Source organism: Bombyx mandarina, chromosome 09 (assembly GCF_030267445.1).
Source record: "Bombyx mandarina strain Sakado chromosome 09, ASM3026744v2".
In the NCBI taxonomy this organism is placed as follows: Eukaryota; Metazoa; Arthropoda; class Insecta; order Lepidoptera; family Bombycidae; genus Bombyx; species Bombyx mandarina.
This window is the reverse complement of record NC_143216.1, coordinates 2,052,492-2,080,025: the sequence shown is the minus strand read 5'-3', so window position 1 is coordinate 2,080,025 and position 27,534 is coordinate 2,052,492. Positions and strand designations below refer to the sequence as shown.

Sequence of the window (27,534 nt, the reverse complement as noted above, 5' to 3'; positions counted from 1 at the left end):
GGTGGGTGGCGCATTTGGTTACCATGGCGAAATCAAAAAGGACCGCCATTACAAAAGAAAATGAAAATGAAATACGTTGTAGATGTCTATGGGCTCCAGTAACCACTTAACACCAGGTGGGCTGTGAGCTCGTTCACCGATCTTAGCAATAAAATAAAATAAAAATATTTCGACATAAAAGCCACAAGATTGGTCTGTAAATTTACTTAATGTTTATTTTTGGTCTCTATACTATTATTTTAGACTAATTATTTTTGAAAGAAAAAAGTTATAACATGGATATCGAATATACTTCGACGTAAGTTACGTTCAAGTTCTTTTTAAAAAGTAAAAAAATAATTGGAAATTCAACCTTATAACGCCAATATCTCTAAATTGATTATAATTTATTTACAAAACTAAGTGGAATTTTACAAGACGTTCGTAAACCATTAATAATGATTAGTACATTCGTTGATGTAGTCAAGTTAACGCTTTATCTAGTCGGAAGGAAGCAGGTCATTAACGCAAATGTCATAGACGCCCACAACTAGCTAAGATAGTCATACCATCCAAAATCGCAATATAAATAGGCAATGATGTGTGTACTCCTTCGTTTCAAGGTTGGGTTTAGTCTGAAAAAAAAGTACAATTTTTTTTTTCACTTTTACTAAAAGATATCATAAAAAAATTACAAAATAGAGAATGTAATATTACATAAAGTGTAATTGAAGATAACGAATTTATGTAATTGGGCAAACATTATTTATTTATTTTTATTTATTTATTTATTAACCTTGAAAACATTTACACATAACAGTTTGCTAAAAACTCTCCACACTAGGCACTGCCTGAGTATCTTAAAACTTAGTAATAACAATTAGCACTAACGACCATGGGTATTTTTATAAACAAACGTAAATTGCACATTAGCAATGTAGGATTCGTCAAAAATTGTCAGGGACTTAGCTGTCTGGGCTCGTTTGGTGGGTAGAGCCCCAAAAACATTCTTGAACCCGCGGTCTGCTCCCAAAATATGCAGATCGTCAAGTCCCACGCACCGCTTTCGGGCACCACGTATAAGATTCAGACCCGTGCCCGACAAAAAATATAGCCGTGACGGTGTCCCTGGTATTGATGATGATGTCCACGAGCGATGTTAACACACCATCAGGTGGACCGTGTGCTCGTCTGTAAAATGTGTGTCTTCTTTGATAAGTAATTTAAATATCCGACATTTCGTCTTCTCGCATTAAAACTGAATAATCTCAAAACTTACTAATTTTACAGGATAGTGTTTTAAAGGTTTAACGTGTGATATTTTTAATATTAATTATCTTTGCAACAATTTTTTTTATCTTTTACAAGTTACATTATGTATCTTTTAAAGTAAGATAAAATTATGTATTAATTTTGTTAATAGTAGTCAAAACATAGGTAAAAAAAAAACCTAAAACTAAACTACGCTCTTTTGACAGTATTTATGAGAAAAATACTGACGATACCAAATGATTCCGCAAATTAACTAAATTTCGAATATTTTTGGAAATTATACACTTTTAATGCGAAAAGACGATTTGTGGTTTTCTTGATTGTTAAGATTAAATATAGGTAGGCCCACCTGTAATTGAGTAGATATCGGAGCCCACAGATATTACAACATAAATGCCGCTAGCCATCTTGAGACGTGCTGACGAAATCGCAATTGGCAGGGAACTTTTTAACGATTTACAACACAAACTTTAAGTGGTAGGTTTTATTTTAAATCAAAAAACCATTTAAACTTCATTTGACTTGCTTAAGCTCAAAAAAATGCTTTGTACTATTATTTGTAAGAAGTAAAATTTGTAGACAACAGGAAATGGTGACTTTATAATGATTGGGGCAGGTTTGTTTGTATTTACTACTAAAATGATATCAGTATAGTTGCGAACTGCTAGACTCGCGCGGACCTTGCCTTAGACATAAAGTTAGCGAACGCACTTCTTTGTGATTTAAATTACGGAATTACCTTCGCCGATAAACAACGTACAAGTCTTGATCGTAAATTTTAACACTTTGATCTTTATTCTAGAAGATTAACAAACTTTAATACGCTTGTGATTTCGAACATGGTCGAATGCAGGCAATGTTCGAAGATCGTCTTCTGGTATTTTGTTTATTCCAGTTTAATTTGTTATTAGGGCTATGAAAGTATATTCTAGTGATTGATATATGATTGTCACATTATTTGAGAGTAACTTTTTTACATTGGTTTATAATTTTGTTGTTGTGTATAAACTAGTTGTAATAAGAAATCTCACCTTTTAGTTTTTTTCGACCGATGATTCCAGTTAAGGATGTTAGATCGAAATAATAAAAGTTATGGAAGTTGGTGAAAAGACATTAAAAGATTCACAGTGATAGATCTATCATCTTACTTTTTTTATTGCTTTGATGGGTAGACTAGCTCACAGCCCACCTGGTGTTAAGTGGTTACTGGAGCCCATAGACATCTACAACGTAAAATGCGCCATCCACCTTGAGATATAAGCTGTAAGGTCTCAGTATAGTTACAACGCTGCCCCACCCTTCAAAGCGAAACGTGTTACTGCTTCACGGCAGAAATAAGCAGGGTGGTGGTACCTACGCGTGCGAACATTTGTTGAGTACATATTTCATTAGAAAAAATGGTACCCGCCTGGTATTCGAACAACGGTCGCTCAACACAAATGCACCGGACGTCTTATTCTTTAGGCCACGACGACTTCAATCATCTGCATATATCCATCAAAAAACTATACTTAAATTTTATCAAAAGTATCTCGCACCGGGAATTCTAATATTTAAAAGCTCTACTAGCTTTTTACGAAAAAGTGACGAAGAAAGACACTGGACGTGATGAGATACAGCAGATTCACTCGTTTCGCAATAAACTTTTGAAGTAGTTTGTGATAAAATGTGTCATGAACTGCAAAAATCAAGTCGCACAGGAAGGGAAACACGAAAGAGATAAAAAAGTACATTAAAGGAAAAAAATCCGTTTTAGATATCGATGTTTTAAGTTAAAGGGTATTTGTGAAACCCTATATACCACTATCCAGGATTCGTCGATATTTTGGACACGTATCGCGACAGCCAGCAGAGTCTATCGAGAAACTTGTTGTTCAGGGTAGGGTCAATGGTAAGAAATCTCGTGGACGAATCCCCATGGGTTGGAATGATCAGGTGAAACACCTTACTGAAACCCCACTTAACGAGTGTGTGCGCCGGGCCTCGGTTAGCAAACTATGGAAAACATCTTTCAAGGCTTTAATAAGCAAGAATTCCTCATGACCACGATTGCTCTGCCAAGAGCAACCGACTATGATGATGATATACCACTAAACAAGGGCGTAATGGAGCTATAAATTTATATGATTATGATAATTCTGTTACAGCTCCTGCAGAACCTGGGCAAGGTCGACAGGACTCTCGATGACATATTCGAAGAGCACCTACAGAATTTCAACCGACAGCACCAGCAGTCAACCAGGTTGCAGAAGGAGTTCAACAATTACATAAGATGTATACGAGGTATTTATTAAAAATAGACCAAGCTATGTCTGATCATACTTTTTGCTTTATGACCTGAGCGATCCTCTAAAAATGAGAGCTTTTTAATAAGCATCAATATCAAGCCAAGATAACAATTTTTTTTAATTAAATTGTATGAGATAAACATACTTCTCACTGGTGGTAGGACCTCTTGTGAGTCCGCACGGGTAGGTACCACCACCCCGCCTGTTTCCGCCGTGAAGCAGTAATGCGTTTCGGTTCGAAGGGTGGGGTAGCCGTTGTAACTATACCGAGACCTTAGAACTTATATCTCGAGGTGGGTGGCGCATTTACGTTGAAGATGTCTATGGGCTCCAGTAACCACTTAACACCAGGTGGGCTGTGAGCTCGTACATCCATCTAAGCAATAAAAATTAAAAAAAAATACTAGGTATTCATTAAAATTTCGTGTGAAGATTGAAATATTTTTTTGTTTTTATTATGTAAAAATAACATACTTGTGGCATTTTGACCGTAAGTTTCATTGTCCTTAATAAAATAGACAATAGAAATAAATTTAGAAATCGATTATGCAATTTTTTTAATTGTCAAAATCGCTTTATTTTCTAATAACAAGAAAAATTTTCAGGTAGTTATAACAACTACTGGTATTAAAATGTGGACCAGTGAAAGAGTATGATGGTGAGAGAGTTAAATCTAAGTTTTCCTTAAACCCATCACGGAAATAAATTACTACGTCATTTTACAAAGATACGTCACTGTTCTTAAAAGGATTCGTCCTCTTTCCAGCGGCGCAGACAGCTTCGAAGTCGCTGATGGAAGCGATCACGGAGGTTTACGAGAGCGGCTGGTCAGGTCACGACCTGCTGTACGTCCAAGCTCAGAACATGGAGGTCCTTTGGCAGGACTTCTCGCACAAACTCGGCGACCAAGTACTAATACCGCTCAACACGTATACGAACCAGTTCCCCGAAGTCAGGGTGAGTGTTCACATATCTGCAATTCTAGGGATGTCGATCCTGGAAATTATTGTATCTGTATTTTTTTTTATTGCTTAGATGGGTGGACGAGCTCTCAGCCCACCTAGTGTTAAGTGGTTACTGGAGCCCATAGACGTCTACAACGTAAATGCCGCCACCCATCTTGAGATATGAGTTCTGAGGTCTCAGTATAGTTACAACGGTTACCCCGCTCTTCAAACCGAAACGCATTACTGCTTCACGGCAGAAATAAGCGGGGTGGTGGTACCTACCCGTGCGGACTCACCAGAGGTCCTACCATTGGTTACATTGGTAATTTTGTGTAAATGTTCGCGACCACTTAGAATCGAGTTTTGTTTGACGCTAAAAACGTGTGTGGTTGCTATTGGATAAGGATATTGTTCCCTGACCTCACTATCCTATAAAACTGTACTATTGCTAATTCAGAAGACACGCGCCAAGTGGTATCTCAAAAAATAAACATCTTTTAATTTCACCTAAATCAGTTCTCAAGTCCAAAAGAAAATAACAATTCAAGTACGGCATATCTAATGCTGCTTCAGTGAGTGTTGGCGAAATGACGTGAACCAATACGTATACTAGCATCAAAACCACTTTTGTCGTATTCTATCGCAGGACAACCGATAAATGCGATTTAAAATCATATTACATTCATACTAGATATTAGACCAGCGGTCGGGGAACTTTTTTAATTATTACCCCAAAATATTTTTATTTATTATACAAAATATTATATTTAGAGCTATTTGTAGCTTATTTGGCGCTCGCTGAAAGAAAACTCAGGTCCGTTTAGGTCGCCTTTTGTTTTGTTTTTGCGCGTAATGTTGTTTTCGTACAATATTTAATGTATTTTTTTAATGTACCAATTTTGATAATGATTATTTATTTACAGAAAAAAATCGAGAAACGTGGTCGTAAACTCGTGGACTACGACAGTCAAAGGCACAGCTTCCAGAACTTACAGGCGAATGCCGCTAAAAGAAGGGACGACGTAAAGGTAGTGTACACACACAGAAATGCGCCTCTAAACGATCAATAGGCACTAACTATTATAGGCACAAATACAGACGAGCACAAATTTGTTCGCCGATTGCGGTTATATGGTAAATGTATTGTACGAAGAACTTATACAATTCGAATACCCTGTTAATTCATTAGAGTAGGTATATGTGTAGGTCATTAGTATTAGTATGTATAGTCATTAGAGTACACAAAAATAACAGGGCTAATACGAATTCTTTTTAGGTCAGAGTTGCCGACATTTGCACAATACTTTATGGCAAGTATTGGGCGAATTGAGATTAGTACCTATTCAAGGGGTTAACCGTTGGGGTAAACTGGGGGTCGTTCATGAGTGGAGACCGCGAATTGGCAAACGTAGTGCAGGATGCTCTCAGGCTCGGTGGTGTGACGATATACATTTAAATCGGTCATATTTCATAGTGACTTTTTTATTGTTATCATTATTCTACCTAGACTAAACTTTAAGGCGTATTGTGAGCTCTTACAGATACGTCTATTCTTAATGAAAGCTATATTCATCTGTACTCAGACCAAGATAGGCATTAACACCCGGATTGTTCTTGCCACGGACCAGCCACGTTCCGGTCTGAATAGTCCCAATTCTCAATTACAGGTGACGAAGGGACGCGAACAGCTCGAAGAGGCCAAACGCACCTACGAAATATTGAACTCCGAACTGCACGACGAGCTGCCTGCGCTGTACGACTCCCGGGTATTGTTCTACGTCAACAACTTGCAAACACTCTTCTCTGCCGAGCAGGTCTTCCATTTCGAAAGCTCCAAGGTAATTACGATTCTATTCACACAGGCATTGAGTAGAAAATACTTTAATATTACTGGTGGTAGGACCTCTTCGGAGTCCGCACGGGTAGGTACCACCGCCCCGCCTATTTCTGCCGTAAGCAGTAATGCGTTTCGGTTTGAAGGGTGGGGCAGTCGTTGTAACTATACTGAGATCTTAGAACTCAACTCATGGCGCATTTACGTCGTAGATGTCTATGGGCTTCAGTAATCACTTAACACCAGGTGGCCTATGACCTCGTCCACCGATCTAAGCAATAAAAAAAGTGTTTTTTTTTTAAAATACGGATCTAAAAGTTTGATTGTCATGATTGATCGATGGAAGTATTCCGGACTTCTTGAGCAGCCACTTCTCAGTAATTTGTTCGTATAATGTTTTTTGGCTTTGTCGTGTCCACATTATCTTCCTGTGAGTGTCATAAAAGGCAATTAAAGGATTCGCCGGAGAATCATATTCGAACTAACTTAGACCTTGTGCTTCACGTGTCAGAATACCCGCGCGGGCTCAAAAAGCCTTCAACTGTCATCAGTACAATGTAGCGTGTCGTCTACCCGCAATTTTTTTTTTTTATTGCTTAGATGGGTGGACGAGCTCACAGCCCACCTGGTGTTAAGTGGTTACTGTAGGCCATACATATCTACAACGTAAATGCGCCACCTACCTTGAGATATAATGTTCTAAGGTCTCAAGTACCTACCCGTGCAGACTCACGAGAGGTCCTACCACCAGTAATTACGCAAATTATAGTTTTGCGGGTTTGATTTTTATAACACGATGTTATTCCTTCACCGTGGAAGTCAATCGTGAACATTTGTTAAGTACGTATTTCATTAGAAAAGTTGGTACCCGCCTGCGGGATTCGAACACCGGTGCATCGCTCAACACGAGTGCACCGGACGTCTTATCCTTTAGGCCACGACGACTAAGGGATCGCCGAAGAATCCTATTCAAACTTACTTAGACATTTGGCTCAAAAAGCCTTCAACTGCCGTAAGTAGGTGTAACCTACCCGCAATTTCACGGATTGTTTGACGTACACTGCGTGCAGGTGTTCGCCGAACTAGAAGCGGTAACGGACAAGCTAGCGAATGACTGTCAGCGCGGCTCGTACACGAAGAAGGCGAACAACGTGTCCCCTCCCCCGCTGCCCGCGCTCCCCGCCGCCCCCGCGCACAACGGGAACGCCGCGCACACCAACACCGTGCAGAGTGAGTGCACACCTAGCTAACGCGTTAACTGTACTATTATAGCATTTTAGTGCGAGTATTTTAACGTTCTCGATAGCGTAACTTTTTGAAGTGAAACTTCTTTAGAGTCGTTGTGATTTCAAATTCGATGAAACGAAAAAATAAGTCCATAGAGACACAAACACATAAATGTATAGGATTCAGTCGGCGAGAGAATGAGATAGAGCACATCAGACGTTCTCGGTCACAAAAGTGCGACTCTTCGTAGCATCCCCACTAAACCATCGTCTACTAAACATTGTCCTTATTTATAAGTTTCACTTCTACCGTGTGTGACTTGCACACACACACTTTCTTTTTGAAGTGAAACTTCTAATGCGACTTCCAACAAGGCTACGTTAAACGTTTAACGCTACCACGGAATAGAAAGAGACAGAGCGAGATTGAATGCGCGGCACTCGAACGCACTCGTGTAGTATACTTATTACAGGCCAACGCGAGCGTTAGCAACGAGTAGCGTTCAATATTTTAATGAAGTATTTAAAAAAATATATATATTTCTTTTTCCATCTATAATTCACAATAGATATAATATAAATGTTGAAGATGTCGCATGTCTTATACACAGTGCTCCCTATTACAAGAGCAATTTGATTTAAGGATGAAAAATGAAGAAAACCACAATAATACACATCCAAAAAGAAGTTTCACTTCATTCACGTGCACCCTACCTAGTCGTTGGTAGCCTAAGGGGCTATTCCAACTTCGCGCGAACCGGTAGGTGAGCTCACGGGCTCAACCTGAGAGAATTGCCAACACTAGCCCTAGCAAGAGCAGTGCTTCGCTGAATCTACTACCGAATTGGAATCGCGACCCACTGAGAAGATCCGGCAAAAAACTCAGTAGGTTGGCGTAAAAGCTAACTCAAATTTGTATGGAGTTGGAACAGCGCCCCTAGCGGCAAACGTTTCAACTCCATACAAATTGGAGTTAACTTTCACGCTATCGAGAACGTTAAAAAACTCGCACTAAGCACACTGCTGAAGGAGCGAATGAGCGCTCTGCCCGTCTACCGCGACGATGATGATGTCGTCTTTGAAACAAAAGATGACCATTGGATTAAGTGGGTATCCGACAAAAATATAGTATAGTATGACTATGTCACAGAACCGTAGTCATTTCTATTGATTTTTTAAAGTATAGTATGACTATGTCACAGAACCGTAGTCATTTCTATTGATTTTTTAAGTTAAGCAACTTACAGAGAACAAAAAGGAAACAAAAAATGCAATACATTAATTTTTGATCCAAGCTAGAAAGAAAGAGCGCAATTTAGTTAGATATGACGTCAAAGTTCAGGAAGCCGTGGTTTAGGTTTATTATAATATTATGACTGGCCCAAATAGGACGGGAACTCTCAATTAAAACTTATTTTGCGGTTTTACGGAAAATATTTTTGACGTTTCAAATACTTTACAGTTTTTGTGGTCACACACGAACATGGTGCGTTTGAATATTGCATTAACTACCGTCTATTTTTGTATAAAACATATTTCTAGACTTTGTTTGATAAGTGATGTTATGATAAGTGTTTACTGCGAACAACATAGCTGTGAACAGCGCCGCCATCTTGGACTGAATTTCGTCACTATGACGTAATAATTATCAATTTACGATTAAAAATTGACGTCACTATTACTATTGATCAATCTAGGATTTAATAAGTAAAGGTTTTGAAGAGTCTGTGTGTTTGTTGAGTACACCATATTTTATACTATTCGTTTATTAGAAAGTACGATTTAGGGAAGACGGTCAATCGCGTAAGCCACAGAATGTTATAAGACATTTAAATCTTGGACGATATAAGTATTACGTTAACAAAACTGTAATTAAAGCAATATTAGTAAGGTAAACAATAGTTTACACGAGGTCCTTTTAACGTTCCTATAAGGAAAACATTGTTGTATTGGAAAACAATTGCAAAAGATTCGACATGGAAACTTGGTCTTTATTTCGAAAGTGTGAAGGTATAAGTTTCAATGATCGCGATGAAAATTAAAGACATTCAAGCTACAAATTTGCATAGTCCAAAAGGTCGTTCAGGGAATTGATCCATGTAGATACATCTGTTAATATAGGGTCGGATAAAACAAATATTGAAGTAAAAAAATCGATTTTGTTTACTAAAAAACATAGTGTAGGTGTGTGTAAAATGCATAAATAAATAGAAAAAAAAAACGCAATTATGAGCAATAGTGCAATACTAATTATATTGTGTTGCTTTTGTGTCGTTTGTGATAATCGAATCCATACCAAATTGACTAACCGTTTTCGCATAAGCAGTAAACAAATTTACTGCACTAATTTACAACGTATCATTTATACCAAAGATTAAAAAACCATGGAAAGTGCAAGCCCTCTGGAAGCTTTCATTTGTGAAAAACCGTGTACTTGTGCAATCGAACACTGTAATAATAAATCTCAGTGATGAACAAGAAAATTAACTTTAAAAAAAATAATTGCGTATTCTATCTCATGCTTCGATCGCAAAGTACGTTGTGTGCTGAGTCTGCATGTGTTTGAGTGTCGTGTGTGCATGTTCTTGTAGCGCCCCCCTCCCCCGCGCTCAACGGCGACTCCCCCACGCTCTCCGGGAATAAAGAGCCGGCTCCGGTCAAAGAGACCGCACCGGACCCCAAAGACCTCGAAACGCCCATCAAAGAACCAGCTCCGGTCGCCAAAGAACCCGTATCGGTTGCCGAAGAACCGACGCCGATCAACAGCGAAACCGTTAAACCCGAGACTCCGCCCCCCACAATCGAAACGACCAATAGCAGCGAGCCCGCGACGGACAACAAAGTCGAACAGCTCTACGACATACCTGTCGGTAAGTTATGAGCTCCTGGTACTCGTTACTACGCGGCGACGAGATCCTACGTCATCAGGTATGCTTTTTAGATTCATTCAATCTCAAAATCTTGTATCGTTGTGATGCAAGATCGAGAGTCGACTCCAAAGCCTAAACTGGTTAATACGGATTAGACAAATTTAGCTGTTGTCGTAGATAGAAGCATGCCCTATAAAAAAATAATCAATCTTTAACGTGTCCTTTATAAACGAAAATCCTTAATGTAGTTTGTCCAAAAAAGAAAAACGCTTTTCGCATTATCCAAAATAGTAGACGAATAAAAAACTTCCCTCAGGACCTACTACAGTCGTCGAGAAAATGAATAATAACGAAGAAACAAATAAACATACAAATGTCGAACAGAATTTAATCGAGAAGAACGAAAAGCGAAACAGTGAGAACGCCGAAGAGGTATACGACATACCAGTCGGTGAGTGTTCGTACAGTACTGACCAGACTTTATAGCGTAACGAATAGACATATGTTTGTGTGATTGTTGAGATCACTTGTGCACTCGCATGTACGCATGCACGTGGTCGCGAATTACTTCCACGATGAAGGTGCAATAATGTGTTATGAAAAAAAAAAAACCGTGCGTTCTGCCCGTGATCCTTTTGGCCGAGCATTCGACATGTTAATTTCTTTACATTCATTCTATAGAAATGTCATGAGAGAAAATATTTTTGGGCAACATTCGCTAACTGCCGTAATAGTTCTTAGATTGAACACATTTAAGTCATTTAAAAAATATTTATATATTTAGAAATGTTAAATATTTTAATTTAGATATTAGTGGCATCACGGCAAACTGATTTTTATGTTATCTTCATGAAACGAGTAATCTGTGTATAACCAATCATAGAGGCATAGACTTTTGATCGTAGTGTTGCCATGAAAAAAAATGAAATTACTGTTTTTTTATCACTGGTATATATATTATCATTAAATAATAAATGTATTTTATTTATAGCTCATTGTAATGGTATGTCTTTCATTTGTGTACGTTTTTTTTGTGTTTTTCTTTTCTGTGTTGATATTTTTATGTATTGTCTGCACTTATCCGCTTTACAGTTTTTATACGCACTCGACTAACTTATTGTATGTATAATATTATATAAATTCAAATTTAAGTTCTAATAAAATAAAAGCAAGAAGAAATCGCGGACGAATTTGTTTTCCTATTACTATAAGTTTTTACAAGGAACGTTGACGTAGAATCTTCCGCAAGATTCGGGTGCACAAAAATTGTTTTCCATCTTTAATTTAAGTAAAAAATTCTCTGTACTATAGTTACTGACATAAATAAATCGATAACATAGGTAGTGTAGGTATGCCCATTCGTCTGAACTTAGTAAAACCACAAAACAAACGTTGTCATAATAAATAATAAACAAAACAAATATTTATTACTAACAAAATATAAATTTTTTTTATATTATTTATTTTAATCGTGAACTAAAGCTAAAATAATTCACACAATGTTTTATAATATAAGGCAGTATTGTGCTAAAAGAATTTTTTTGTGCCTGTTTTTTTTTATCTATTGCTTAGATGGGTGGACGAGTTCACAGCCCACCTGATGTTAAGTGATTACTGGAGCCCATAGACATTTACAACGTAAATGCCGCCACCCACCTTGAGATATGGGTTCTAAGGTCTCAGTATAGCTACGACGGCTGCCGCGCCCTTCAAACCGAAACGCACGTATCACGGCAGAAATAGGCAGGGTGGTGGTATGTACCCGTGCGGATCCAGAAGAGGTCGTACCACCAGTGAGCCGTGCCGTGAGCGTATGTCGTAAAAACGGTTGTCCACTGCAGGAGCGACGCTAGCCGGCCTGCCGCCCGGCGTGCTGTACCGCGTGCGGGCCACATACCGGTACACGCGCGAGGATTCGGACGAGCTCTCGTTCGAAGTCGGCGACATCATACGCGTCGTCGAATACGACGATCCAGATGAGCAGGTACGATATAAAGACACATACATTTAAAGGGGCGTCGATTAATTACGTGATGCATTTTTGATAATTTTTCGACCACCTTGGTTAGATAACATTTTCCTCGCCTCCCCCTAACACCTTAACCTCTCGAGAGATTCTTCAAAATTTATATTTTGGTTGCAAACTATTGGATTATTGAGAAAAATAATAAACCTAACTTATTCTATTTCTTTTATTGAAGACTAGTATTTGTGTATTTTAAAATCACAATCATAAAATTTACTGACGACGTTACGCTGTGACGTTCGTCAATTCGCACGTGTCGATACAATTGATCGATAACGCTACTTTGCTGCTCTGCGGAGCTCGGACGATTACGACAAACATATTGTGTCAGATATGGCTATTATTTCTTCTAGAAATAAATTTTCATGCAACTGTACACGTTTTTCTGCTAGAAAAAAATTTACGTGATATTTACTAAGACCACCTAAGTGCGATTTGGAAAGATCCCCCCTAGAACACCTCATGTAATTAATGGAAGTCCCCTATCGTTGTGTTTCGAAACTGCGCTCGTGTTCGAATCCTGCAAATCCGATACGTACTTGATACATGCTTACTAATGACTTCGACGGTGTACCGGAAGAACATCGTGCAGAATCAAACATGCAAAAAATATTATTAGCTTAATTACTGGTCGTGATCATCAGCCCATTTCTTGTCGTGTCATTATCATCGTCCAATGCTGAGGGTGGGGAGCCGTTATACTGTAGACCTGAGACTTGAACTCATGTCTCAAGATTAGGGGTGGCATTTAAGCTTGTTGATGTCTATGGGCTCTGGTAACTAAGTCGAAGTCTCGATTGCATTGCATTCCTAAATTGATTGCTTTGTATTGACACAAGAGATAAAAAATCAAACCCAAACTTCACATAGTCTTAACCTAATAGCTGAATGGTAAAGATACCCGGGGACATATTTTACGTCTGGTACATTAGAGCTTCAGCAAAAATCCACGTCCCATGTTGGTGGCAAACTGCGCTAACTATGAACGCATTCATAATACTTCAATAATTTAAACTTACTAATGTTTGGAATTATGTAGAAACATGTCATCTGCCATGTTGTCATGAGTGTGTAATTATTATTTTCAAAACGAACACAGGAAGAGGGCTGGCTGATGGGCATCAAAGAAACGACCAATGAAAAAGGAATGTTCCCGGCGAACTTCACGCGGCCGATCTGAAGCTAACACGAGCGAACGCGCTTCGCTTCGTCAAGCCAGTGGACGGTAGGCTTTATCGATCGAACTGTAGCTGTATGAAAATTTTGTAAATTTGAAATACCAATTCCTTGGTCCCAATCGTAAAGGTGACTGAAGACCTCCACATTAACAATGCACAATGAGATTTAATTGACTAATGATTGATAAAGCTTTATTGTCCTTTCAAAGTTCGGTACGTCATTTTTGTATGTATGTATGTATGTATGATTAACTCGGTCTGTTGTTTGCAATGAAAGTATGAATGTCTCCACTGAAATTATTTAGTAAATTGAAACGCATTCAAGGCGACGCGTTTAGTCTTAATTCAATTTGATAATTAATTAACCAACAGCAAAGATTGTGTTTTTTGATAAATTAAAAAGCAAAAAACGTTTTTTTTTTTTCAATTCTTAACATTTCACATGTGTCGTATGAATAGTTATGATTTTGATTTTATTGTCATCTATATTATCAGCAATCATAATGTGTTTATTTATATATTACATCTATTAAATTAATTCGAATAAAAATCGTGTTAACCTAGTTTAGTTTGTTGAATGTTTATGAACAACATGTATATTTAATTATGAATAATATGATTATTTTGTTTGAGATCATAAAGAAACATTAAAGCATTTTATTTAAAAAAAACTTAAATCGAATAGCGCTTTTGACTAAGATTTCCTAAACGGTCAGCCATTATTGTGAATAAAGATTGTTCGCCAGGTTATACTAAATGTGTAATATAGTTATTTTTTAAATATCATGTTACTTAGATTTCACACGAAGGTCTTTCTTCGTATAGAAAACATTTTTGATTAATAAATTGTCATTAATGACAGGTGTCAAAGGTGTTACTGTAAAAATATTCTAAATAATATAATATTATAATATAATAATTTGCTCATTAGAAAGTGACCTTATAATTAATGTTTAAATTGGAGTAATCAAAATAATAAAAAGAATAGCGTTGAGATTTATAAAAAACGAAAGTTTTAATATTTATTTATTTCAGTATTAATAAAAAAATTATACTTTAAAGATGTCATGTTTTCTAACGATTTTTTGTTATTAATATAATTTCACTTCGATTGAATTTATTTCACAATTTTTTGTAATGGTAATAAATATTACAACTGAAAAGAAACAGTTCTCTGTGCTGGGATTGAAAACAAAACACTTCTATATTTCCATCACGTCCGTGCATTTCGTTTTGTATGCATTTCGAAAAAAAAAACATTTTTCTATATTCCCTATTCGCGAGTCTATACAGTCTTTAACGAATACAGATGATCTAAATCAATATACTAAAAGATAGATATTGTAAAATTTAACTATAAAACAAAACTTGCTACGGGATATTATGAACGGAACCCGTATTAATTAATCTGATAGAAAATTTCAATTAATGTCAAGGTTTTGACTGAATCTTCAAAATATAATGTACCGTAGTTTAGACTCAAGCTAAAAAAAACAATAATTTCTTGTAAACGTTTTTATCCATTGACTTTTTTCATCGTTTATCGCTAATCAAAATAATTCACATGATTTATGGTAGGTACTCGTAGGAGCATACTTTGTTTTCACTAGATTTACCGCATTCTCTGTTATAACTGTTTAGTGAATTGAATACTAACCATTGTTATTTTAATGTTATTATGCTTTTAATTTATAATCATATATGTATAGGTGGTTTGGAACTCAAACGTGCATAAGTTTCAATAATGAAATGTTGAGTTCCACAGCACCTATCACGTATGATTGGTTGTTTGTACCCAGAACAAAAACTGATATTAGAACGCCAGTGTAAAACGAGGTGCTTTAAAAATGTACATATAATATACTCCCCTATGTATGTACATTAATAGAATAAGGATTGATTGATTTGTAATGTGTTCCAATTTTAATTATTTTTTACATTAAAATGTTATGTTTTTTTTTCCTGGTAACATTTTTCGTAATCTTTCTTAATTCAAAAATTTTATTAGTAATTATTTAATATAACGAACGTATATCTTCCTCCATGTATACATAATATGTTAATGCCAAAACTGTATTGTATAGATGTGGCCTTATTTATGGCGATTGTCAATGTTGTTGTAAATGACTGAGGAATTTTTGAAATTTGGAATTTTTACGTATAGATACATTTATATTGTTGTGGCGAGATTGTCAGCAGTGCCATGCGAGGTCCATAATTTTTAATATAACTTATAGTTTTGTTAGGACTTGTACAGTTTTACAACTGCAAATAAAATATTTCTCACAAAAAAAAACTGTGTTTTAGTTCCCATCAATACCCACATATTTGTTTCTAACAAATACACTATGATTAACTTTACTCTTATTATTTTTGCTCTTGTTTCTCGGCAAAGTAAATGATTCGATCTAGAATCACTACTTTAATCTAATTAAAATTATAATTCAATAAAATCTAGTTAAAGTTTTAGCAGATTTTGATTTTGACAATATTCAAAAACGTGGGTTTCACGACAATTGTGGGTTTGTAAACATTCGCCCGGTCATCATTCTTGTCGAACCCGTCGCTTGCAACGAAGGGTTCGGCGAGTAAATTAACCGACAGATACAGCCCACTGAGTTTCTCGTCGGATTTTCTCAGTGGGTCGCGTTTCCGATCCGGTGATAGATTCTGCGAAGCACTGCTCTTGCTAGGGTTAGTGCTAGCAATGTCGTAGGCTTGAGCCCCGTGAGCTCACCTACTTTTTAAGGTTACGCTGAAATGGTCCCTCAAGCCCATCAGCTTAGGTAGGAAAAAAACACTCGTCGGAGGAAGTTTCTGCCCACCGCTTCTTTGATATTGCCTTTTGTTCTACACCTATCCAAGGTAGACCAGCCATCTCACTGCCTTTTATTAATTTTCGTTGATCGAACATAGCCTAAAATAATATTTTAAAGGACAATTTCAAGGGTCCTATCAAATGAAAGCAGTGAGTGATTTTAGAAAGCGTAGGCTCTGACGGTGTGAACTTTATGGAAAGGTAAAACAGTGTGAAACTTAGGTGATAATTATGGGCTGTAGTCTACCTCTTTCGGCTAAGTAATCATAATATTACGAAGATGAAAATGTGTGCTAGGTAAATTATAGTGTAACCGATAAGCAAGAGATGTTAGACTAACTCACTGACCTCTAATTTATCTATCTAGGAGTCACCGAACTAACCATGTTATTTTTATATTTTAATATAGGATAGAGGCTTAAAAATAAACTTGAATATTGAGGTATATACATTTTTTTAGCCTTTTACTGAGAAGCTCCATATATCACTCCACTCTGACCAACAGCAACGACTTCACCTTTTAACAAGAAACTTGTTAGAATGATTTACGTTTCCTTTGCCCAATCAATTTGTCAAAACAAACAAAAAATAACGTCAACTGAAGATTGATTGAAATTTTTTATGTCGAGTTTGTTTTGTTTTTAAATCTTTCGGAACATTAGTATTTAATTTTTTTTTCTATTATTTGGGCCTTTATTATTTTAAATTTCATGGTCTACATTTTATTTAAATTGTGAGAATTATTCCAGAAGAAACCGAGCACGTAAGCGGTCTTTTACATTAATTTTAATAGAATAAAAATAAAACATTAAGTATGAACCGTTTTTGTCGATAAGATTTTTTTATGATTAAGTTATTTTCTCTTTTGGTTTAAATGTGTTTTAGTAACAATTAACATTTTTAACTAATATTCGACGATTTATAATATAAAAAAGTGTAAAATTAAATATTTTTTACCAAAAATTACTTAAATGTGGAACAAGCTATATTTTAAAATTGAACCACGGAGCCTCAGGGCACATTTTACCGTTTGTAAGGCATGTTTTGAACAGGCACATGTCCTTTCCATTACTGTCGCGAAGCACCCACAACCCAATTGAGACTTCGACATCATGACTGAAAGACAAACAAAGATATTAATTTGATGTGTATGGACTCTAGTTACAACTTAATATCAAGTGGACCTTGGGCCTGGACCCAGTAAAAATGTGAACTTTCAGAGGTACACAATGATATATGTTTAATGTAATAAAATATATCACATATTATTATTATATTATTTGATAGTTTAGTTTTAGAAATATTTTTTCAAAAAGTTACATGTTATTACATTTTAGAAATTTTGTTTCGTTTACTATGCAAGGTATGGTTTATTGCTTGTCCACAAATTGAAACGATTCTTAATAGTTATGTAGTTGAAAGTAGTTTTAATTGTGATGAAGTACTTAAAATGCTAGAAAATAAATTTATTGCCCATTAAACCCTTTCCATTTAAGAGTTTAAGAGATTATAACTAAGAGCGGTAAAAAAAAATGTAGCAAATTTTTAGTTTAATTAGACTGAAGTACATCCATATATAATATCAAGGGGTGAAGGGCTAATAGGTTTAAGCAACCTCTTTGCAACTTTACAGGAGAACTATTTGAAGTTTAAAATTTTGGAAACAATATCAAACTGTTACAAAGTTATATGTCGCATATTAAGCCAAATGTCACTTTGGCTTTTACGGTAGACAGCGGATCGGCTCTGCCCCTGACATTGCTGAATTCCATTCACGATGGTAACCACTCACCATTAGGTGGGCCGTCTGCCTACAAGAGAAAAAAAGCTTAAACCAGATAGCCTTTCATCCCTCGATATGTAGTTGTAAGTGAAAACTAATTGTTAAGAACATAACAATGCTACTGAAAAAAAATTATTTCATTTTGTCATTTTTTTTGCAGGGGTTGTTAACAATGGATGCAAAATATATGGTATCAGTGAGTTTTTTTTATTTAATTTTTGTTTATTTTTAATTGGTTATTTTTTTTCTATTAATAATCTAACAATAGCACTAATTTATACTTTGACAAGCAAGCAGATTTCTTGTGAAAATATTTTTAACTATGTTAATCGCTACAATATACATATATATATACAATTGATTTAGTTGTTATTTGTTAAATTGGAACATTACTTAAAATATATGTTTGACCAAGATACGGACATTGCGAAACTGATGATCAATTCATACTTGTATATGTTTCTACACTCCTATTTTTTAAATATATTTTGTAGTTCACTGTCAAAAAATAATACTGATCACTTCAACTTGTATTTGTTATTGGTATTTTTGTGCCCCATGGCCACGTCGTTAACTATATGTTTTGAATATTACGAAAAAAAGGGACCCATGCCAGGATCGCTTCAGAGACCCCATAGCATTTTACAGCAGAAGTATCAATAGCAGATTCTCCATACGAACAAAAAATATCTAGACAATTGCAATGTTGCACATCATAATGTAAAAACCACATCTGTCTACATTGAGTGCTTCCATTCTGAGAGCGTTGATGTCACATGTATCCATCCACCTTCCTTTTAATTAGATGTAGAAAGAAAAGCCATACAGACGTTATGTTGTAACCATACTCGTCGAACTCGCCAAAGAGTTCGATGTGCAACTTAACCTAAACACCAGCCCGCTGAGTTTCTCGCCAGATCTTCTCAGCGGGTCGCGATTCCGATCCAGTAGTAGATTCATTCGCGAAGCAGCTACTCTTGAGTTGTTAGGTTTTCTTCGGAGGCGCTCGGGCAGTGGTTAGCAAATTCCACTCCTCTTTTCTGAGCCTTTACTCGCCCGCCTGCCCTGGTAAAACTGGAAAGGCCTCCGGGCCATCAGAAATTACTCAAACATAACGAGGTAATGGTTGCTGGTGGTTGAACAGCAAATTCGCCAGCCGGTGTCGTATGCGCATATACACTGATCATCTACCACTCAGTCAACGTCAGCTCTCTCTCGTAAAGAATCATCGTTACCAGAAATTTGCAACTTTGTGTACAAATAAACAATTGTATCTGTTATCTCTAGGAGTTGTTCTGCAGTTGCCATTTTTCGTCCATTTGATGTTTAAGCAGCTGCTTGTACTTATAGGCATTCGGAATAGTACAGGAGCTAGGCTTGATATCGACAGACAGCAGCGTAAATAAAATATTCGCATATAAATAATTGAACGACTTACGTACGTTTGAGAATTGAGGTATCTGCACTTGCAGCCGTTGCAGTCAGCCGACAGAATACATCGCAGTTTATATAGTCAGTCTATGGCGCGTCATCGTGAGATAAGGACGTGGTTGTGATCGTTAATACGTTCGCGATTCAAACGCGAAAGTGAAAAACATTTAAATATTTCATTAAATCCTCAAGAAAAAAGGACTCATTTAAATTTTCCTTCTTACTTCGAATCGAAGAAAAGTAAGCCCTATTAATTAATTAATATATTATAATAATAGAAGTTTGTGTTTAATTTATATCATATAAATGTTATTCGTAGGATCAACTATAGTTTCATTGATAATAAAATAAAATAATTCATTTATTACACTTTAATATATACTAGAGGTCCCGCAGTAGTCGAAATTCGACTATAATTAATTGAAATTATAAGTTTAAACATTATTATGGTTCTATTGTCAAACACTATTATAATTCGATAATATAATCACAGTATTCGCCAAAACTGCACTATAGATCAACAATATTAATCTATTTTCAATTCGACCACAGACTTTAAACAATAACAAAAGTTTCCCAATTGACAGTAAACAAAGAGTATGTTTTTATGATGTGTTGTGTCAAATACATGGTAGTGTGTGTAATTTTTTCTTTATTGATTTAAAGTACGTTTTATGTATTATTTTAAAAAAATATTAGCATTGTGCACTCCTTCTCTATATTGTCTATAAGTGTGGGAAATTTCATACTCCTCCGTCCGCGCAATTTTCGTAAAAAGGGATACAAAGTTTTTCCGTCACGTATTAATATATAGATACCATAATAAGGTTTTAAATTAATTGACAACATTTTCTGATGATTCTTTATTTAACGCAAAACGTAAATAAAGCGAATTTGAGTGTAACATGAATCATAATGAAATTAAAAACTGCAAATGTTTGACTTTGTAAGAGTGTCTTTTCTAAATATCGAGAGATTGTTAAATATTAACAAATTTTAATTAATAATTTACGTAGAATTTTGAATATTAGAGACAACCCGGAAAAACATGTCGGGAACATTTATTAAATCGTCTAGTTTCTGTGATAGATACAACATTTTTAACATCGCAGAGTAACGTAATATAGTCATAAAACTATTTAGGTCCCATATTAAAATAATATAATACATAAATCAATTACGAGGAAGAATACTCCACTATGTTATGAAGGTCGAATAATATCTTAGCGCATCGATCGCAAATGTTTTAGGGATGATATATATTTTTATTTTATTGCTTACATGGTTGGACGAGCTCACAGCCCACCAGGTGTTAAGTGGTTACTGGAACCCATAGACATCTACAACGTAAATGAGCCACCCACTTTGAGACATAAGTTCTAAGGTCTCAAGTATAGTTACAGCGGCTGCCCCACCTTTCAAACCGAAACGCATTACCGCTTCACGGCAGAAATAAGCAGGGTGGTGGTACCTACCCGCGCGGACTCTCAAGAGGTCCTACCACCAGTAAATTTTGCCATTTTAACGGTTCCGAAATCATTTCCGAAACATTTGTTCTTCTAATATGAAAAAAAAACCATAAATAATTTTTGTCGATTTTGAGTTGATGTGATTTGTGATTACAAAGCAATTACATCCATGTTAGAAAAGGTATCGGTATAATGGGCAGAATAGATACACTAAATAATTAAAATTTCATTAGTGGTTTAATGCCCCGTTTTTTTTCTTAATTATTATTGCCATCATATTAATATTTCTGACGTTTCAAATACTCTATAGCTTTCGTTGTCACGAATACGAGTAATACAAGTATAATATAATACATAAAAAAAAACGATGGATTAAATCGTAAAAGTAATTTATATTATAATAATATGTCTACAACTCGAGGGAAAACGAAGAAAAATAATACTCTATCGCGAAAAGATAATTCGAAGTAATGGCATACGATAAGCTGCTTGAGAATTTACGCGGTTACAAAAACCCATAGATATCAAAACTTGAATATCATCGCCCATTTTGTGTTATAAGGGTTGATAAATACATTTATCGTGATAAACCATCAGCACGGAGGATAGGATTTAAGAGTAAGAAAATAAGTGAGGCCGGAAGTTTGATGAGGTGGGATTGGCATAACAGTATCTTCTGATTCACACCAAGTCAGACTGATAGCGATGTGTCGGTATCCCTGGCGTTGCCAGCGTCCAAAAGCGGCGTCAGTACTGAGGATTTACACGTGATGATGTAGTAGTCTTCTTTTTGCGACTGCTGCATTCGCCATTGTAGTGGAACTCAACCAGTTACTAGTACCTGAAGCTCCAGTCGGCAGATTCTTTCCAGCTAACATTATTTTCCCGTATCGTCTGACTTTGGAGTGAGTGTTCCTACCTTTTTCCGTGTGCGATGACGTGTACTTTCAAATATTAAGAAGTCTTTCGCGATGATCAGTTTACTTGTCTGCCTTCGAATATATAAATAACTAGCTGTACCCCTCTGCTTCGCTGGGCATTTAAAATTAACATTATTATTTCTCACCCCTACAAAGATTCTCATCATTAACGCCCCCGCAACTCGTGTAGGGAGTCCAACACTCATATAAATATAGCATATCCATTAAGTACATGTATTTTCTACATGGATACCAAATTTCAAGTCAATCGGATGCAAGGTTCAGTAGTTATAACGGAACATCCATAAAAACCACTGTAGATTCATATATTAGTTTATATAAATAATTATCTCGAATATGTGAATCCAGTGCCAATACCTTCGAAATGTTTTAAAAATATCTATGTTATGCTATAGTACGGGATTAGTAACTAATATATTTTTTTTATTTAAATGACCGCTTCAATAGCAATCCGAACTATTTTTGCTATAGTTAATCCATGTCAGGACGTTAGACCACAGTAAGAAAATTATTGTATCATCATCGTTACTTAATACCTGCCAGGTTAAACGAACGTTTTGGATTTGCTGCAAGCTACATTGAAATATTTGTTTACACAAATAATAATATAGGTATGTAAAGGTCAGCGATATTTCTGCCATTCACAAGTTTAGGTTCACCTGTGACAACAATGTTTGTGTTACATTTGTTATTATTTTTTTAATTTATCATTTAATATTTGCATACAGCTTTGTGATGACAACTGTATAATATTGAATACAATAATCTAATGATCGAAAAGCAAACGCAAGATTTATCGTTAAAGTAGCTTAAATTATGATAGCAAAAAGTGAATAAAATATAAAGCGCCTTAGACACGTGAAGCTTTTTTTTTATTGCTTAGATAGAGGGACGATCTCACAGCCCACCTGATGTTAAGTGGTTACTGGAGTCCGTAGAAATTTACAACATAAATGCGCCACCCACCTTGAGATACTTATATCTTATTCTAAGAGATACTAGAGAACTATACTAGAGAACTTATTCTAAGGTCTCAAGTTTAGTTACAACGGCTGGCCCACCCTTCAAACCGAAACGCATTACTGCTTCACGGCAGAAATAGGCAGGGTGGTGGTACCTACCCGTGCGGACTCACAATAGGTCCTACCACCAGTAAAAAATACTATAGACATAACAATTGTAAATAAAATACTATAGACAACTGTATAACAATCATATTGTTCGACCGTGTCGACCGGAGCTCATCAAACTCAGATATAGGGTCATCGGCGTTAAGAGCAGTCAAGAGCACCCAATCTACTTTCATCGCCTCTAAAAATTAAATCACTAAAATAGCCGAAGTGTAATTTCAGCTCTTGATTTGAAAGAACAAAAAAAAAACAACAGATCTATGTACAATTACTGATTTTTCTTCTCTCTATTAAAATTAATTACATTTAGATAATTATTAGAGTATTAAAAAAAGAAGGATGAGCCAAATCGTGGGATTTCGTCACCCACCATGGCTCCAGTTATCAAAGTAAGAATTACCTACTCGGAGTAAAGACGAGGTCAAGTTCATTTATTAGAGGATAAGGTCAATATACATATAATTATATGGAATACTTCACAATAAATAAACAATAACAGATTTAATTGCGTTTTCTGTGATATAATAAGAAAACAACATTTAAAGCCCTTAATATCTTTTAAAATTAATATTTTAAACAGTATTAATATAATAGATAATACAATTCTTTTTATTGAATGACAGACAGGTGAGTGATTCCTTCTGAGAAAAATCTTTTTCAAAACTAAAGAGTTTTAAATGAGGAAAAGTTTTTCTTTATATATGTATATATATTATTAAAAAAAAAGAGACAGAACTGATACGGTGAGTAAACTCCCACAACTAATGAGGAAGTCGCAGTAGGAGTGAGTAAATAAATGATCGGGTCAAAACTCATGACGAATAACCAAATGCTATTAAAATGTAAGATACTTTGGTACCGTTCTTTGATTCTTCACACGACTAATAATTTGTTCATTTGTTTTTTTTAACGTTCATGTAATTTTTTTCGATTAATACTCGTATAAACTTATCAATCTTTCTTCTTTCTTTACCTGGTGACCTAGCACTGAACCACTGACTTTTGTAACACAGGTTTTCCTAGCATAAAAGTCAGGGAATTTTGTTATTGTATACCTCATAAAAAAGCCATGTATATTATTATACTAGTGTTAAGAATTCTTGTACGTGTTTGTATTTTAAGAGGCTTGAATAAATATTATTATTATTATTATTATTAATCGATAAAATTGTGTTTACTCTTCTGTAAGATATTAATATTATAAACGCGTATCGATTGGGCGTTAATCAAGAAGACCTTAGTAGAGAACGTTCGCATTTTGTTTGATTAAACTCTTAACGTTTATGTACATTGCGAACTGTACGAGTACATTGTCTTGATATGTTCGTCGCTATGTCTTGTTCTTATAGATCGAATTGTGTCTTATATTTTTGCCGCGAAGTCATTCTGGTTGATTTCAAGGAAAAGGCAGCTACTATATAATTTAATTGTGACTTCGAACTCATGAATCAAGGTGATTGGCGGAATTACCATTGTGGACATCAAGTGTCCGCACACAAGTGGCCGTATAATCTACTGAAACTACTCCCATAAAAGCCCACCTGGTGTTAAGTGGTAACTGAAGCCCATAGATATCTACAATATAAATGCCGCCACCCACCTTGAGATATGTGTTCTAAGGTTTCAGTATAATTGCAACGGCTGCCCCACCCTTCAGACCGTAACGCATTACTGCTTCACAGCAGAAATAGCCAGGGTGAAGGTACCTAACCGTGCGGACTCACAAGAGGTCCTACCACCAGTAAAAGACAATAAATAAAATTAAAATCTCGCCCATCGAAAAACTACCATTGGATTCTTCAAACTGGAATGTTAGAACGATATTGTTATGAATTGTTGTCAAGAAAATAAAATTGATTACTAAATAAATAAAATGAAAATCTTACCTATCGAAATACTACAATTGGACTGTTCGAACTGAGATTTTATAACGATATTGCTATTAATTGTTGTCAAGTAAATAAAATTGATTACTGTAGACCAATGTTGCAGTTCCAGATCGTGAACTTTGTTTCAAATGTTTTCTGAGACTCTACTCAATACACTATTCAAGTAAAATTCATTTTAAATAGTTATCGGGAATACATGATAGTACCTGTCTACATAATTAAGTCGACACGGGCCTCGTCGTCTTGGAAGTTCATAACACAAAATAGGACACCCAATCTAATTAGTAAGATATAATTACTCCACCGGGTAATAGAAGCCAGATTGCTAATTACTTTTGCAGAGCTTACCGTTAGTTCGCAGTGCAGTTTGTAGTTGAACGTGGAGTTCTTGTTTTGAAACATCACAGAGTGGTACTGGTACATAAGCAGGCCGTTTGAAGAAAATTAACATTAAATCACCACTAGCATCCATTTCTACAGATAAATTAGAAAATTGCATAGTTTTTGGCGGTGTAACAGTTGGCGGTATTGCGTTTCTACCCGGCAGGCTGGTACTAAGCTAGCGGGGTAAACCAGAAAACCAGTGGTACTGCCCGAGCGGCCTGACCAGCCGACTTACCGCGGAGACCGGCGTCGTTAGTCTTCGACGATCGATGTCCAATCGGTCAGTCGTCCTCGTGGTAACGCCGCGAGTCTGCTCCTGGTAATGTTGACCGCGGACGGAGGGCGGACGTCGGGTAAGAAAGTGCAAGGGGAGTCGTTTGGTGGGTAGAGCTCTAAAAACATCCTTAGGCCCGCGTTCTGCCCCTAAAATCTGCGGAACGTCAAGACCCATATAGCCGTGCTGCCTCTAGCCACGGAAACCTCACACATGAGGTACGGTTCCCTACCAGAAAAAAAAAGGTGGCAAGGAGACACGCTTCGCGCGAAACATATCACCTTCATCCGAGCGTAACAAGGATGAGTTCTATCTCATCCGAAGCTCGAATGGTTCGCTGGTTTTTAAGAGTCAGAGAGAGGATTTTAGTTGGTTCAAATCCAATATGCTTCGCCGACTGCCTTGAACGAGGCAGAAGTTCGGCGGTTTTCTCAGGACCCAAAAAAGTGTTCCTTAATTTAAATTTTAATTCACAAATCTCGTTTTTGCTTTTGCATTGTTATTCTTATAAAATATTCCTTTTTCTTATGAAGCTGGAGTAAACGCATTTTTCTATATGCTTTTTCTGACCAACACGAACGCTTGTTAATAGCTACTTCACAAAAAAAGAAAGTCGTATTACAGAGAAGAGACAAAGTTAAAAAACTGTTTTTTTTGTTGAACTTTTCTGATTTTTTTGTGCTACCTTCATTTTTCGTTTTCAGTAAGGGTTACAATGTAACCAGTAAACCATCTACGATATTAACATTCATTAAAACATGTCTGATAGTTTAGCTTAGGACGCCTACAACTTTACCATTGGACAAAAAAAAGTATATATTTCATAATTAAATCCGTCTTGGTTCCTTTGTTTTTTAATATTATGCGCTTTTCGTTTGCATTAGTTCCTTCAAAGTGAACTTCACACTCTCGGTCTGTGTTAGTCGTCTAAAGTCACTCATAACAATACCTAGGTCGCAGATGTCAATAGAACGACTTCCTCAATCGAACAGTACAACATAATGGAGCAATTTCCTTCTCTCTGCATTGTCGTTTGCGAGTATACGTTTTATTAGCACAAGTGGGTAGTCGAGCGCAAAGCCCATCTTATCATTGCAGTATTGTAACTGTGTTGAGTATCCTGTTGTCATTCTAATAGACCATACTTACCATATCTACAATGTCATTGAAATGAACATTAAGTGGATATTATTATCTTAACTCAGTAGACCAGTTATTTTTCTACGATAAAGCCCCGAAACCTACCTTTTGACTGTCTGTTTGTGGTGCACCCCTGACAACTGGGGCGAGGGTCGTAGATTGAATCCGCAAGAATTTTCCGTCAGGAAAACATTTGTACGACGAAAAAGTTTTTTGCTCTTTGTCTAGACTTGATATCTATAAATGTATCCACTCTCTACTTGTTTTATTTGTTAAAACGATTCTTAACCACCTTTTGAACTTTAGTTGTAATATAGCAGAACCCTTCTCCGAAATACCTCCTACATTTATTTTGGATATACAAAGCGCGAAAGGGTAGAATAAATTGACAAACTGTTTTTTACAATTGGATTATGTTTTGCTGAACACTTTCCGAGTACATACCTGTACAGGGTCGGGTCGACGCCTTATCGATTGACTTGTTGCGCAATGGTAATATACCTGTGCTAAGATGATATCGACGTCGCGTCTGGTCTACCACCCTCCTCCTGCCATTCTCCACCGCACTTGTTGAACGAAATGTCTTATTGCATTTGATTAATACACGATTGGAAACACCCTTGATGATACGATTGAATCAAGCGTAGTTTTCAAA

At 36.1% G+C, this 27,534-nt stretch overlaps 2 protein-coding genes across 7 annotated transcripts in view; both read left to right on the top strand.

Moving 5' to 3' along the window:
• The window catches only part of Amph (amphiphysin), a 59,912-nt gene extending 46,057 nt beyond the window's left edge, over positions 1-13,855 (top strand). The window contains exons 2-10 of one of the 3 annotated variants that reach the window (XM_089729650.1): positions 3,399-3,534; positions 4,306-4,496; positions 5,410-5,514; positions 6,154-6,324; positions 7,391-7,550; positions 10,138-10,416; positions 10,733-10,867; positions 12,258-12,400; positions 13,542-13,855. In XM_089729650.1, coding sequence (XP_089585776.1) covers positions 3,399-3,534; positions 4,306-4,496; positions 5,410-5,514; positions 6,154-6,324; positions 7,391-7,550; positions 10,138-10,416; positions 10,733-10,867; positions 12,258-12,400; positions 13,542-13,622 — 1,401 coding nt within the window. In that variant the 3' untranslated portion in view covers positions 13,623-13,855. The remainder of the gene's footprint in view (positions 1-3,398; positions 3,535-4,305; positions 4,497-5,409; positions 5,515-6,153; positions 6,325-7,390; positions 7,551-10,137; positions 10,417-10,732; positions 10,868-12,257; positions 12,401-13,541) is intronic. The other 2 variants (XM_089729651.1, XM_089729652.1) reach the window with 2 other exon arrangements.
• A 3,183-nt stretch (positions 13,856-17,038) lies between these two features.
• LOC114251698 (fatty-acid amide hydrolase 2-A) overlaps positions 17,039-27,534 on the top strand; it is a 32,271-nt gene continuing 21,775 nt past the window's right edge. Inside the window, exons 1-2 of one of the 4 annotated variants that reach the window (XM_089729647.1) lie at positions 17,039-17,201; positions 18,382-18,411. In XM_089729647.1, coding sequence (XP_089585773.1) covers positions 18,398-18,411 — 14 coding nt within the window. In that variant the 5' untranslated portion in view covers positions 17,039-17,201; positions 18,382-18,397. Of the gene's footprint in view, positions 17,202-18,381; positions 18,418-19,659; positions 19,893-27,534 lie in introns of those variants that run through there. The other 3 variants (XM_089729646.1, XM_089729649.1, XM_089729648.1) reach the window with 3 other exon arrangements.